This window comes from Scyliorhinus torazame, chromosome 2, assembly GCF_047496885.1.
Source record: "Scyliorhinus torazame isolate Kashiwa2021f chromosome 2, sScyTor2.1, whole genome shotgun sequence".
In the NCBI taxonomy this organism is placed as follows: domain Eukaryota; kingdom Metazoa; phylum Chordata; class Chondrichthyes; order Carcharhiniformes; family Scyliorhinidae; genus Scyliorhinus; species Scyliorhinus torazame.
In genome coordinates, this window is record NC_092708.1 from 394,443,539 (window position 1) to 394,459,310 (window position 15,772).

The 15,772-nt window shown below is 51.9% G+C and overlaps 1 protein-coding gene across 1 annotated transcript in view; it reads right to left on the reverse strand.

The window, feature by feature from the left end:
* Positions 1–15,772, reverse strand: part of nudt14 (nudix (nucleoside diphosphate linked moiety X)-type motif 14) — a 146,705-nt gene that overhangs the window by 44,735 nt on the left and 86,198 nt on the right. Inside the window, exon 2 of the mRNA XM_072494247.1 lies at positions 2,051–2,094. Within this exon, the coding sequence (XP_072350348.1) occupies positions 2,051–2,094 (44 nt within the window). The remainder of the gene's footprint in view (positions 1–2,050; positions 2,095–15,772) is intronic.

Sequence of the window (15,772 nt, forward strand, 5' to 3'; positions counted from 1 at the left end):
GTCCTTCATTTCTAAACCCAAGACACGTTATCAAGCTGCCTTGTCTCACCTTTAAAGATTTGTACATATGGAAAGCAAGATCTCTCTCTCTCCATCAGCACTTTTTAAAACTGTGCCATTTATAGTGAACTGTTTTGCCATATTTATCCTCCTCGAGTACAAAGCCTCACACTTGTCTGCCTCAAGCAGCACCCCGCACGCTTCAGTCCATTTCACCAGCCTGCCTCGTCATCGTTGCAGTCTAAAGCTTTCCTCATCACTAACTGCGAGGGACTATGGATTATCCCTATTCGCAATGCTTCACTGTGCAACATTGCTGAGTTCAGCTTTCTCTTCCTCGCTCACGGGATGGGGGGCATTGCTGGCTGGGCCGGCATTTGTTGCCCATCTCGAATTGCCCTGGCGGGTTTGCCATTTCAGAGGACATTTTAAGAGTCAACCCCACAGCAGTTGCTAACTATTGTGCCACCTACTTCCCCGGCAGACCCAGCGTACTTCCTGCTCTTCGGGGTAAACTGAACACCTGAACGTCACCGTTCCGGAGGTAAGTACAGGAGCGCTGGGATCTGTCATCATTCACAGTCCGACCTTCTCCGCCGTCAGCAATTTACGAAACACCTACCACATCTCAAAGGTTTGTTTGGTCCTTTCCTTTAACTCGATAGGGGCTTGAAGCCGACCTGTGGAATTCTCAACATTCCCGGTGGCAAGCCACAGCGTTCCACTCGGCGTCACTCTGCTTGCCTCCCCCCCCCCCCCCCCCCCCCCCCCCCCCACCACCGGCATCCCCTCACCTTCTTCTTTGCTTTGACAGGTGGGGTTCCTAAACCCATCCCTGCCACTTAAGTGTCCGAAGAGGAGACGTGTCTCGACAAAATAAATAGTTTGCAATGTTTATGTTCTGTAGTCCTGGCTGCCAGGAATTTAAATGAAGCAGTCAGTATATCAGCCCGCTCACCTACATCCTGATTCAACGCTGCGTCAATGGAAAACCAGCGCATCAGAACACCTCCTGATGCCCACAAAGCTGGGCATGAGTGCTTTCACCCAAGGTGGTGGGGTCCGTTGTGGGGCACTGCATCCTTATAATCAACAGCTACAACTTGGTATTGGTGTTGAAGCATTAAACCTGTTAAAAATGTCTCAAAGTGTTTCAGAGGAACATCCCAAAGCAAAGCTGACACTGAATCACGGAGGTATCAGAGACAGATTATCACCCAAGAGAACCTTGAAGTAAGAAAGAGAGGGGGAGAGGGCAGAGAGATTTCGGGAGGGAATCCTAGATCTTCGGGCCCAGCCAGCTGAAGGTAGAGCCGGCAATCTAAACCAGAAGTGTTCAAGAGGAGCACAGGGATCTCGGGAGGGTTGGGTGGCTGGAGAAGATTACTGAGATAGAGAGGGTCAAGGTCAAGGGGCCCTGGAGAAATTTGAAAGAGTTAATGATGTCATGAATGCGGTCAGAAGCTGAAATATGACGCCAAGATATTGACAACCTGGTTCCACCTCGGGCAGTTACCAGGAGAGGGATGGAGACAGCAGCTCGGGAATAGAGTTGGCACCAGGGACTAAAGAGGAGGAAGATTTCTGCTCATCCAGTGCTCGATGTGAGGCAGGCAGCGTGAAAATTTAGAGATTGGTGATTTATTTTGTGTTTTCTCAGAACGAGTGACACCGACAAGACAGCATTTGCTGCCAGTCTCCAGTTGCAGTGAGGGCATTAACAGAGACTGGGTCATGTGTCGGCAAGACTGTGGATGGTTGTAGGTTGCCTGCCCTATCTGAGTGAACCAGTTAGGCTTGTGATCTGCAGTTTAGCAGGCAGACATTCTGCCAACTTACTGTCTAGATTTGCAAAGCACGACTGGCAACATGGGCAAAGTATCAGAGGATAGTTGGTCGAGACAGAGTCAGAACCAATTGGAGAAAACGAAGGAGAGTTATGATAATGAGGCAGGAAAAGCTCGGAGCAGCAGTGAGCACAGGGCAGTCCGATGTAATGTCAGCAAGAACAATGTTGAGTAATAGCGACAACATTTTAAGAGAGAGTCACCTGTCGTGTGTTTTCATGAAATCCCAGGACCTCCTGCTGCCATTCTACAAATGAAGAGAGAAAAAATTGTTACAAAAACCAAGGTTCATACAGCTGTTAGGTCCTGAACTATGTGAAAACCCCCATAGGTACAGGGGTAAGGCACTGGGAACACTGCCACTGGGAACACTGCACTCTACCAGGGGTAAGGCACTGGGAACATTGCCACTGGGAACACTGCACTCTACCAGGGGTAAGGCACTGGGAACACTGCCACTGAGAACACTGCACTCTACCAGGGGTAAGGCACTGGGAACACTGCCACTGGGAACACTGCACTCTACCAGGGGTAAGGCACTGGGAACATTGCCACTGGGAACACCTGCACTCTACCAGGGGTAAGGCACTGGGAACACTGCCACTGGGAACACTGCACTCTACCAGGGGTAAGGCACTGGGAACACTGCCACTGGGAACACTGCACTCTACCAGGGGTAAGGCACTGGGAACGCTGCACTCCATCAGCTGTAAGGCACTGGGAACACTGCCACTGGGAACACTGCACTGTTGCAGGTGGAAGGCACTGGGAACATTGCCACTGGGAACACTGCACTGTACCAGCTGTAAGGCACTGGGAACACTGCACTCTACCAGGGTAAGGCAATGGGAACACTGCACTGGACCAGCTCTGAGGCACTGGGAACACCGCACTGTACCAGCTGTGAGGCACTGGGAACACTGCACTGTACCAGGTGTGAGGCACTGGGGACACTGCCACTGGGAACACTGCACTGTACCAGGTGTAAGGCACTGGGAACACTGCCACTGAGAACACTGCACTGTTGCAGGTGGAAGGCACTGGGAACATTGCCACTGGGAACACTGCATTGTACCAGCTGTAAGGCACTGGGAATACTGCACTGTACCAGCTGTAAGGCACAGCGGACACTGCACTGTACCAGCTGTAAGGCACTGGGAACACTGGACTGTAGCAGCTGTAAGGCACTGGGAACACTGCACTGTACCAGCTGTAAGGCATTGGGAACACTGCACTGTAGCAGCTGTAAGGCACTGGGAATACTGCACTGAACCAGCTGTAAGACACTGGGAACACTGCACTGTACCAGCTGTGAGGCACTGGGAACACTGCACTGTACCAGCTGTGAGGCATTGGGAACACTGCACTGTACCAGCTGTGAGGCACTGGGAACACTGCACTGTACCAGCTGTGAGGCACTGGGAACACTGCACAGTACCAGCTGTGAGGCACTGGTAACACTACACTGTAGCAGCTGTGAGGCACTGGGAACACTGCACTGTACCAGCTGTGAGGCATTGGGAACACTGCACTGTACCAGATGTGAGGCATTGGGAACACTGCACTGTACCAGCCGTGAGGCACTGGGAACACTACACTGTAGCAGCTGTGAGGCACTGGGAACACTGCACTATACGAGTTGAAAGACACTGGGAACACTACACTGTAGCAGCTGTGAGGCACTGGGGACACTGCACTGTACCAGCTGAAAGACACTGGGAACACTGCACTGTACCAGCTGAAAGACACTGGGAACACTGCACTGTAGCAGCTGTGAGGCACTGGGAACACTGCACTGTACCAGCTGAAAGACACTGGGAACACTGCCACTGGGAACACTGCACTGTTGCAGGTGGAAGGCACTGGGAACACTGGACTGTAGCAGCTGTAAGACACTGGGAACACTGCACTGTACCAGCTGTAAGGCACTGGGAATACTGCACTGAACCAGCTGTAAGACACTGGGAACACTGCACTGTACCAGCTGTAAGGCACTGGGAACACTGCACTGTATAGCTATGAGGCACTGGGAACACTGCACTGTACCAGCTGTAAGACACTGGGAACACTGCACTGTACCAGCTGTAAGGCACTGGGAACACTGCCACTGGGAACACTGCACTGTACCAGCTGTAAGACACTGGGAACACTGCACTGTACCAGCTGTAAGGCACTGGGAACACTGCACTGTACCAGCTGTAAGGCACTGGGAACACTGCCAGTGGGAACACTGCACTATACCAGCTGAAAGACACTGGGAACACTACACTGTAGCAGCTGTGAGGCACTGGGAACACTGCACTGTACCAGCTGAAAGACACTGGCAACACTGCACTGTACCAGCTGTAAGACACTGGGAACACTGCACTGTACCAGCTGTGAGGCACTGGGAACACTGCACTGTACCAGCTGTAAGGCACTGGGAACACTGCCAGTGGGAACACTTCACTGTACCAGCTGAAAGACACTGGGAACACTACACTGTAGCAGCTGTGAGGCACTGGGAACACTGCACTGTACCAGCTGAAAGACACTGGGAACACTGCACTGTACCAGCTGTAAGGCACTGAGAACACTGCACTGTAGCAGCTGTGAGGCACTGGGAACACTGCACTGTACCAGCTGAAAGACACTGGGAACACTGCACTGTACCAGCTGAAAGATACTGGGAACACTGCACTGTACCAGCTGAAAGATACTGGGAACACTGCACTGTAACAGCTGTGAGGCACTGGTAACAAACGTGCAGGTTAGGTGGATTGGCAATGCTAAATTGCCCTTAGTGACCAAAAAGATGAAGTGGGGTTTTCTCATCCCCATCCTCCTGCCTTCTCCCCATAACCCTTGACCCCCTTATTAAACAAGAACCTATCAATCTCTGCCTTAAAGACACTCAGTGATTTGGCCTCCACAGCCTTCTGTGGCAAAGAGTTCCACAGATTCACCACCCTCTGGCTGAAGAAATTCCTCCTCATCTCTGTTTTAAAGGATCGTCGCTTTTGTCTGAGATTCTGTCCTCTGCTTCTAGTTTTTCCTACAAGTGGAAACATCCTCTTCACGTCCACTCTATCCAGGTCGCGCAGTATCCTGTAAGTTTCAATAAAATCCCCCCTCATCCTTCTAAACTCCAATGAGTACAGACCCAGAGTCCTCAACCGTTCCTCATACGACAAGCTCTTCATTCCAGGGATGATTCTTGTGAACCTCCTCTGGACCCTTTCCAAGGCCAGCACATCCTTCCTTAGATACAGGGCCCAACACTGCTCACAATACTCCAAATGGGGTCTGACCAGAACCTTATACAGCCACAGTAGTACATCCCCCTTGTCTTGTATTCTAGCCCTCTCGACATGAATGCTAACATTGTGTCTTCCGGGTGCAGCGATGACCAGCTAAGTCGCACGTTTCGGCAGCTCCCGGTGGAACGGACTTTTGGGCTCTTGATAGGAGCCCCAACGGCAATTTAAACGGCCAAAAACACTGTGCGGTAAACCAGAAGGGAATCCCCCCAGACACGCATGGATAAGGGAGAGGATAGCGGCCGGATTGCGGAGGATCCTCTGGAGCAGCGTCAAGTAAGGGAAGCTCAAAGCAAGATGGCGTCGGAAGGTGGCCGTTTGTTATGGGGCCCGGACCAACAAGAGTTCCTGCGGCGCTGTGTGGAAGAGCTGAAAAAGGAGTTGAAGAAGGAGCTGTTGACCCCGATATTACAGGCAATTGAAGGGCTAAAGGAGGAGCAGAAGACCCAAGAGCTGGAGCTTCGGGTCGTGAAGGCAAAGGCTGCTGAAAATGAAGACGAAATACAGGGCCTGGTGGTGAAGACAGAGACGCACGAGGCACAGCACAAAAGGTGTGTGGAAAGGCTGGAAGTACTGGAGAATAATTCGAGGAGGAAGAATTTAAGGGTTCTGAGTCTTCCCGAAGGCGCAGAAGGGGCGGACGTCGGGACATATGTGAACACGATGCTTCACTCGCTAATGGGATCGGAGGCCCCGACAGGCCCTTTGGAGGTGGAGGGAGCTTATCGAGTTTTGGCGCGAAGACCGAGGGCTGGAGAAATACTTCGAGCTATAGTGGTGAGGTTTCTCCACTATAATGACAGAGAGACGGTCCTCAGATGGGCGAAGAAAACTCGGAGCTGTAGGTGGGAGAACGCGGTGATCCGCGTCTACCAGGATTGGAGTGCGGAGGTGGCGAGAAGGAGGGCAAGTTTTAATCGGGCTAAGGCGGTGCTTCACAAAAAGAAGATCCAGTTTGGAATGTTACAAACGGCGAGATTGTGGGTCACACACCAAGGGAAGCACCACTACTTTGAGACGGCAGAAGAGGCGTGGACATTCATTGTGGACGAGAAGCTGGAATAGTCTGGCGAGAGAAAGAACTTTTGGGACAAAGTGGTGGGGTGATTATGAGGGGCGAGGAAAAAGGGGGGGGGGGGATGATTTTTCAACTTGTTAATCTTGCAATCCTGTAACTTTTCTCTCTTCCCCATGTTGGGGGGTGGGGGGAGTATGAGGAACTGTGGGCGCCGGTCATTAGGGGCGGGGCCGAGTGGGAAACGCGGGCTTTGTTCCCGCGCTATGGTAATTATGGCGGGAACAGGGACACAGGAAGGAGGGGGCCTCGCACAGTGGGGGCCGAGGACAAGGGGGGAAACCAAGGTCAGCCAGAGTTCGCTGACTTCTGGGAGCAACATGGGGGGTGCAACTGCGCTAGAGGGGGATATAGCGGAGGGGGGGGGAGGGGGGGGTTAACTGGGTTGCTGCTGCTAAGGAGAAGGGGGAGCTGTTATGGGATGGGGTGGTCGAGGCGGGAGGGCGCCGTCGGGGGGATACACGGATACATGGGAACCGGGTGAGGAGCTGGGTTAAAAAAGGGGATGGCTAGTCGTCAAGGGGGGGGGGGGGGGAGTAAAGAGCCCCCCAGCCCGGCTGATCACGTGGAACGTGAGAGGGCTGAACGGGCCGATTAAAAGGGCACGGGTACTCGCACACCTAAAGAAATTAAAGGCAGATGTGGTTATGTTGCAGGAGACGCATTTGAAACTGATAGACCAGGTCAGACTATGTAAAGGATGGGTGGGGCAGGTGTTTCATTCGGGTTTAGAAGCAAAGAACAGGGGGGTGGCTATATTAGTGGGGAAACGGGTACTGTTTGAGGCAAAGATCATAGTGGCGGATAGTGGGGGTAGATATGTGATGGTGAGTGGCAGATTGCAAGGGGAGGCGGTGGTTCTGGTGAATGTATACGCCCCGAACTGGGATGATGCAAATTTTATGAGGTGTATGTTGGGACGTATCCCGGACCTGGAGGCAGGAAAGTTGGTAATGGGGGGAGACTTCAATACGGTGCTTGATCCAGGGTTGGACCGATCGAGGTCCAGGACCGGGAGGAGGCCGGCAGCGGCCAGGGTGCTCAAGGACTTCATGGAGCAGATGGGAGGGGTAGACCCCTGGAGATTTAGTAGGCCTAGGAGTAAGGAGTTCTCATTTTTCTCCCATGTCCACAAAGTATACTCACGGATAGACTTTTTTGTCTTGGGAAGGGCACTGATTCCGAAGGTGACAGGGACGGAATATACGGCCATAGCTATTTCGGACCACGCTCCACATTGGGTAGACCTGGAGGGCACCCACTCTGGAGAATGGATATGGGCTTATTGGCGGATGAGTGGGTATGTTTAAGGGTGAGGGGGTGCATCGAAAGGTACTTGGAGCTTAATGACAATGGAGAGGTTCAGGTGGGAGTGGTCTGGGAGGCGTTGAAGGCGGTGGTTAGAGGGAAACTGATATCCATAAGGGCACATAAAGGGAAGCAAGAGGGTAAAGAAAGGGAGCGATTGCTGAAAGAACTTTTGAGGGTGGACAGGCAATATGCGGAGGCACCGGAGGAGGGACTGTACAGGGAAAGACAAAGGCTACATGTGGAATCTGACCTGCTGACCACGGGTAAGGCAGAGGCACAGTGGAGGAGGGCACAGGGTGTACAGTATGAGTATGGAGAGAAGGCGAGTCGGCTACTGGCCCACCAATTGAGGAAGAGGGGAGCAGCGAGGGAGATACGTGGGGTGAGAGATGAGGAGGGAGAGATGGAACGGGGAGCGGAGAGAGTGAACGGGGTGTTCAAGGCATTTTATGAGAGGTTATATAAGGCTCAGCCCCCGGAAGGGAAGGAGGGAATGATGTGTTTCTTGGATCAGCTGGAATTCCCTAAGGTGGAGGAGCAGGAGAGGGCGGGACTGGGAGCACAGATTGAGAGGGAGGAGGTGGTAAAAGGGATTGGGAGCATGCAGGCGGGGAAGGCCCCGGGACCGGATGGATTCCCGGTGGAATTTTATAGGAAGTATATGGACTTACTGGCCCCGCTTTTGACGAGAACCTTTAATGAGGCCAGGGAAAGGGGGCAGCTGCCCCCGACTATGTCGGAGGCAACGATATCGCTCCTTTTGAAGAAGGAAAAAGACCCGCTGCAGTGTGGGTCCTACAGGCCCATTTCCCTTTTAAATGTAGATGCTAAGCTCCTGGCCAAGGTGATGGCGACGAGGATAGAGGACTGTGTCCCGGGGGTGGTCCACGAGGATCAAACCGGGTTCGTTAAGGGGAGATAGCTGAACACAAACATACGGAGGTTGCTAGGGGTAATGATGATGCCCCCACCAGAGGGGGCGGAGATAGTGGTGGCGATGGACGCCGAGAAAGCATTCGACAGAGTGGAGTGGGATTATCTGTGGGAGGTGCTGATGAGATTTGGTTTTGGAGAAGGGTATATCGGATGGGTACAGCTGCTGTATAGGGACCCGGTGGCGAGCGTGGTCACGAACAGACAGAGGTCTGATTACTTCCGTCTTCATAGAGGGACGAGGCAGGGGTGTCCCCTGTCTCCGTTACTATTTGCATTGGCGATTGAGCCCCTGGCCATAGCACTGAGGGGCTCCAGGAAGTGGAGGGGAGTGCTCAGGGGAGGAGAAGAACACCGGGTATCCTTGTATGCAGATGATTTATTGCTGTATGTTGCGGACCCAGTGGAGGGGATGCCTGAGATAATGCAGACACTCAGGGAGTTTGGGGAATTTTCGGGGTACAAATTGAATATGGGTAAGAGTGAGTTGTTTGTGGTGCATTCGGGGGAGCAGAGTAGGGGAATAGATGACTTACCGCTGAGGAAGGTAACAAGAGATTTCCGGTACTTAGGGATTCAGATAGCCAGGAGTTGGGGAACCTTACACCGGCTTAATTTAACAAGATTGGTGGAACAGATGGAGGAGGATTTTAAGAGATGGGACATGGTGCCCCTGTCACTGGTGGGTAGGGTGCAGGCAGTCAAAATGGTAGTCCTCCCGAGATTCCTCTTTGTGTTTCAGTGCCTTCCGGTGATGGTCACGAAGGCTTTTTTCAAGAGAATTGAGAAAAGTGTCATGAGTTTTGTGTGGGCCGGGAAGATCCCGAGAGTGAGGAGGGGGTTCTTGCAGCGTAGCAGGGATAGGGGGGGGGGGGGGGGGCTGGCACTACCAAGCCTAAGTGAATACTACTGGGCCGCCAATATCTCAATGGTGTGTAAGTGGATGGGAGAAGGGGAGGGAGCGGCGTGGAAGAGATTGGAGATGGCGTCCTGCAAAGGAACCAGCCTACAAGCAATGGTGACGGCGCCGTTGCCGTTCTCCCCGAAGAAATACACCACAAGTCCAGTGGTGGTGGCAACACTAAAAATTTTGGGGCAGTGGAGACGGCATAGGGGAATGACGGGAGCCTCGGTGCGGTCCCCGATAAGAAATAACCATAGGTTTGTCCCGGGGAGAATGGATGGGGGATTTGGAGCATGGCAGAGAGCTGGGGTTGTGCAACTGAGAGATCTGTTCGTAGACGGGACGTTTGCGAGTCTGGGAGCGCTGACGGAAAAATATGGGTTGCCCCAAGGGAATGCATTTCGGTACATGCAACTGAGGGCTTTTGCGAGGCAACAGGTGAGGGAATTCCCGCAGCTCCCGACGCAGGAGATTCAGGATAGAGTGATCTCAGAGACATGGGTGGGGGATGGTAGGGTGTCGGATATATACAGGGAAATGAGGGACGGTGGGGGAGATCATGGTGGATGAGCTGAAGGGGAAATGGGAAGAAGAGCTGGGGGAAGAGATTGAGGAGGGGCGGTGGGCTGATGCCCTACGTAGGGTAAACTCGTCGTCCTCGTGCGCCAGGCTAAGCCTGATACAATTCAAGGTTTTGCACAGGGCGCATATGACCGGAGCACGGCTCAGTAAATTTTTCGGGGTAGAGGATAGGTGTGGGAGATGCTCGAGAAGCCCAGCAAACCACACCCACATGTTTTGGTCATGTCCGGTACTACAGGGGTTCTGGGTGGGGGTGGCAAAGGTGCTTTCGAAGGTGGTGGGGGTCCGGGTCGAGCCAGGCTGGGGGTTGGCTACATTCGGGGTTGCAGAAGAGCCGGGAGTGCAGGAGGCGAAAGAGGCTGATGTCTTGGCCTTTGCGTCCCTAGTAGCCCGGCGAAGGATATTGCTTATGTGGAAGGAAGCCAAACCCCCGGGCGTGGAGACCTGGATAAATGATATGGCAGGGTTTATAAAACTAGAACGGATAAAGTTCGCACTAAGGGGTTCGGCTCAAGGGTTCACCAGGCGGTGGCAACCGTTCATTGACTACCTCACAGAACGATAAAGGAAATGGGAAGGTAACAGCAGCAACCCAGGGGGAGGGGGCCTGGGGGGCCTGGGCGGGTCCTCAGGGATGTTTGTGTATAGATATTTGTACTTGGCTATGTATATTGGATTGTTTGATTTTATTTTTGGAGAGTTATTATTTTTGATATGGCAGTTGCCATTTAGTTTATATATTATTTATTTATTTGTTAAAAACGGCCACTGTTATTTATACTGTTTTATTGTTGTAAAAAGGAAAACCTTTGTACTATTTTGTTTGGCCAAAAAATTTGAATAAAATATATATTTTTTAAAAAACAATGAATGTTAACATTGCATTTGCCTTCCTAACTGCCGACTGAACCTGCACGTTAACCTTAAGCGAATCGTGAACAAGGACCCCCAAGTCCCTTTGTGCTTCTGCTTTCCGAAGCATTTCCCCATTTAGAAAATAGTCTATGCCTAAATTCCTCCTTCCAAAGTGCATAACCGCACACTTTTCCACATTGTATTCCATCTGCCACTTTAAAAAAAAAAAATTTAGAGTACCCAATTCATTTTTTCCAATTAAGGGGCAATTTGGCGTGGCCAATCCACCTACCCTGCACATCTTTGGGTTGTGGGGGTGAAACCCACGCAGACACGGGGAGAATGTGCAAACTCCACACGGATAGTGACCCAGAGCCGGGATCGAACCTGGGACCTCGGCGCCGTGAGGCTGCAGGGCTAACCACTGCGCCACCGTGCTGCCCTCATCTGCCACTTCTTTGCCCACTCTCCTAGCTTGTCCAATTCCTTCTGCAGCCCCCTGATCCACAACTTTTACTAGATTGTGGTATGGGGAGCACACGGCCCACTCTACAGGTGTGGTGCAGCAGAAATGGAAAAGTATTTTTTAAAGCAAAACAATGTTTATTCTATGAACTCAAGTTAACCTTTTTAAAACAGTGAACATCTTAGCAACCATCAATTCAAATACAACCCCCAAAGAATACAACACTAAGTAATCCTTTAAGCTTTCCTTTTAACATCCATAAGACTTAAAACACCTTTTACCAGAAGCACATCAGGTTAAAGTCACGACTGTTATTAGTTTAAAATCACCAGGATCGATTTACAGTCTTTAGATTACAGAGAGAGATTCATACCCCTTCTGGCTGTGACTGCAGCTATCCAGCTCTGAAAACGAAACTAAAACACACCCTTCAGCAAACAGCCTAAAACGTAAGTAAAAAGCTGACAGACAGCCCATCTCCACCCACTCTCTGACATCACTGCAGTAGTAAACACCCATTTCTTAAAGGTACTCTCACTACAGACATTTATATACACACCCATTTATAAACACCCATTTCTTAAAGGTACTCTCACTACAGATATGTATATACACACCCATTTATAAACACCCATTTCTTAAAGGTACTCTCACTACAGATATTTATATACACACCCATTTATAAACACCCATTTCGTAAAGGTACTCTCACATGACAATATACAGTTTTTGTCTCCTTTGTTGAGAAAGGATATTATTACATTCGAAGCAGTTCAGAGAAGGTTCACTCAGTTGACCCCTGGGATGAGGGGCTGAGCTTATGAGGAATGTATTGAACAGGCTGCTGTATCCACTGGGTTTAGAAGATTGAGAGGTGATCTCATTAATACACACAAGATACTGAGGGGATTTGACAGGGTGGGTGCTGAGAGGGTGTTACCCCTTGTGGGAGAGACTGGAACTAGTGGACACAGTTTAGAATAGGGGGTCCCCCATTCAAGGCTGAGATGCGAGGAAAGTCTCTCTCTGAGGGTTGCGAATCTTTGGAACTCTCATGGCTGATCATCCAACTCTGAAACCTGCTCCCGCTTTCCTGCCATATCCTTAGAACACTTTAGCCCCAGGTGCTGTATCTAAATCCCTTCTTGAAAACATACAGGCCGAAACCTCCGTTGTTGGGATTTACTTTTCCCGCTGTCAGTGCACCCCCGCCAGCGGGATTCGCGGCAGCCTGGAGTGGTTTTAATGGGAAATCCCATCGAGAAGTGGCGGGAAGGTAGAATCCCACTGATAGCGAATGCAGCGTGTCCGAGAGACACGCAGCTGGAGAACCGGACATTCCCGCCCACAATGTTTTGCCCTCAACTACTTTCTGCGGGAGAGAATTCCACAGATTCCCCACTCTCCGGGTGAAGAAATGTCTCCTCATCTCTGTCCTAAAAGGTTCACCCCGTATCTTTGGACTGTGACGAGGAAATGTTTGAAGGCGAAAGTAACCACCGTGATCCTGCTGTCTTGTCGTTCCCTCCCTGAATGCTGTCATTTCTCTCACGGGGCGGGATTCTCTCCGCCCGGGGCCGTGCCGGAGAATCCCTGCGACCGCCGCGAATCACGGCACGCCGCCCCGATGCCGGCTCGCGATTCCACTGGCGCCGGCGTGGTCGGCGCAGCGCCGGTCGTGGGGCCACCTGCCGATCCTCGGCACGGGATGGGCCGAGCGACCGTCGTAAAAAAGCCTAACCCCGCCGGCTCTCAGCCGGCGGGAACTCAGCGTGGGAGGGTCGGGCGGTGGCCTGTGGGGGGGGGGGGGGTCCGACCCCGGGGGGGCCCTCCGATGTGGCCCGGCCCGCGATCGGGGCCCACCGATCGGCGGGCCAGCCTCTGGGGGCCTCCTTTCTTCCACGCCTGCCCCTGTAGCCCTGCATCATGTTGCGTCGGGGCTGGCGCATTGAAGGGAGCCACTGCGCGTGCGCGCGTTGGCACCGGTGCCACTGCGCATATGCGGATCCTCTGGCGCCCATTTCACGCCGGGATCAGCAGCTGGAGCGGCGTGAACCGCTCCAGTGCCGTGCTGGCCCCCTGTAGGGGCCAGAATTGCTGATGCTGAGGCCGTGTTGATGCCGTCGAGAAACACGATGGCGTCAACACTTAATGAAATGAATTGAAAATCGCTTATTGGCGCAAGTAGGCTTCAAATGAAGTTATTGTGAAAAGCCCCTAGTCGCTACATTCCGGTGCCTGTTCGGGGAGGCTGGTACGGGAATTGAACCGTGCTGCTGGCCTGCCTTCAAAGCCAGCGATTTAGCCCTGTGCTAAACCAGCCCCTATAGCCTCAGGATCACAGAATCCAACCCTTTGCATTTCAATACCTCCTTAAAACCTAATTCCATATTCTGGTCACCAGTCCTAACTCCTCTGTGTTTACTGGTCACTGCTGGAGGAGCAATTTTCCACGTTGAAATACACGTTGTATAAATGTCGGTTAATGTTCGGACACGTCTCCCAGTCAGCTCTTCAAACTATAATCCTTTCCACGCACTGCTTGTAAAATACCGCCCCTCAGGCAGGTAGCACGTGTGGAGTATGCAGTGTCATATTTAAAGGTCTTTGAACTCCTACCTTACAGGGATACCTGTCAGGCAGTTTCAATTTATGAGCCTGTGACATATGAATTACAAGCAGCAGCTGGAAAAGGAGTGTGCCTTTAATGCTTCATGTCTCCGAGGCATTTTATATTGACAGGAAAAGCCCTCAGAGTGGAACTGAAGCTCAGGTTCGACTGGAGCTCTCTCGGATTCTCTGTCCTTGACTGACACCAGCTTGGGTGTACGTTCCAGCTCGCTCGCTAACTCGCTGTGTGTCAGCCATGGCTTGGTGAGCATTGCACTCGCCTCAGGGTCGGGAAATCCTGGATTCAAGTACTGCTGAGATTCCAGTGCGGTACTGAGAGAGTGCTACATTGTCATGTGTGCCATCTTTCAGACTTGTCGTTAAACTGAGCGACCATTTCAACTGGACATTAAAAAAAAAACCATGTCACTATTCCAAACAAGAGTAGGGGGAGTTCCTCCTGGTATCCTAGCTAATAGCCACGCCTCAAGTAACTTTAGTAAGGCAGACTATCTGGTCATTATCACATTGCTCATCCTGGGATCTTGCTGTGCACAAATTGGCTGCTGAGTTTCCCACATTACAACAGCGACTACACTTCAAAATAAATTAATTGGTTAATCAGCACTGTGGACCAATGTGAGCTCATAAAAGGTGCTACATAGAACTTAGAACATACAGTGCAGAAGGAGGCCATTCGGCCCATCGAGTATACACCGACCCACTTAAGCCCTCACTTCCACGCTATTCCCCCTAACCCAATAACCCCTCCTGACCTTTTTGGACTCTAAGGGCAATTCATCATGGCCAATCCACCTAACCTGCACATCTTTGGACTGTGGGAGGAAACCGGAGCACCCGGAGGAAACCCACGCACACACGGGGAGAATGTGCAGACTCCGCACAGACAGTGACCCAGCGGGGAATCGAATCTGGGATCCTGGCGCTGTGAAGCCACAGAGCTATCCACTTGAGATCCCGTGCTGCCCAAACATAAACCCAAGTCTTCCTTCCTAGCTATGAGAAGCAGGGATCCCAAGTTTCCTGACTTCTTCTCAAGCCCCGTAATGCTGAGGCCAGACGGTTAACTGCGAACAGATGGGCCACGCGGATTCCTCAAGCCCAGCGGTGTTTTCCTGACCCAGACAATGTATTATGGGGGTTGGTTAGCTAGGTGGTGTGGGCTGACAAGTGGCACAGGTGCCAGGCAATGGCCACCTTACTGAAACATGTGAGGTCCCGAAGGGTTGCTGAGAGGGATGTTTTCATAGATTTCATCATAGAATTTACAGTGCAGAAGGAGGCCATTCGGCCCATCGAGTCTGCACCGGCTCTTGGAAAGAGCACCCTACCCAAGGTCAACACCTCCACCCCATCCCCACAACCCAGCAACCCCACCCAACACTAAGGGCAATTTTGGACACTGAGGGCTATTTATCATGGCCAATCCACCCAACCTGCACATCCCCGGACCGCAGGAGGAAACCGGAGCACCCGGAGGAAACCCACGCAGACACGGGGAGGACGTGCAGACTCCGCACAGACAGTGACCCAAGCCAGGAATCGAACCTGGGACCCTGGAGCCGTGAAGCAATTGTGCTAACCACTATGCTACCGTGTTTAAGTGTGGCGTACAGAAACTTGCAGAATCGCTTTACCCCGATCCCAGAACGGTCAAATCCAGGTCTCCGCTCCACTGGTCAACACACCGAGTCGGAGAAGAGTCAGCACAGGAAGAGGCCATACGGCCCATCGCATCCATACCAGCCCTCAAACACCCATCTATTCTAATCCTATTTTCCAGCACATTTGTGTCCTCCTGTGGGAGAGACTAGAACCAGGGGACACCGTTTAAAAACGGGCCTCCCATTGAAAACAGAGATTGGGTGA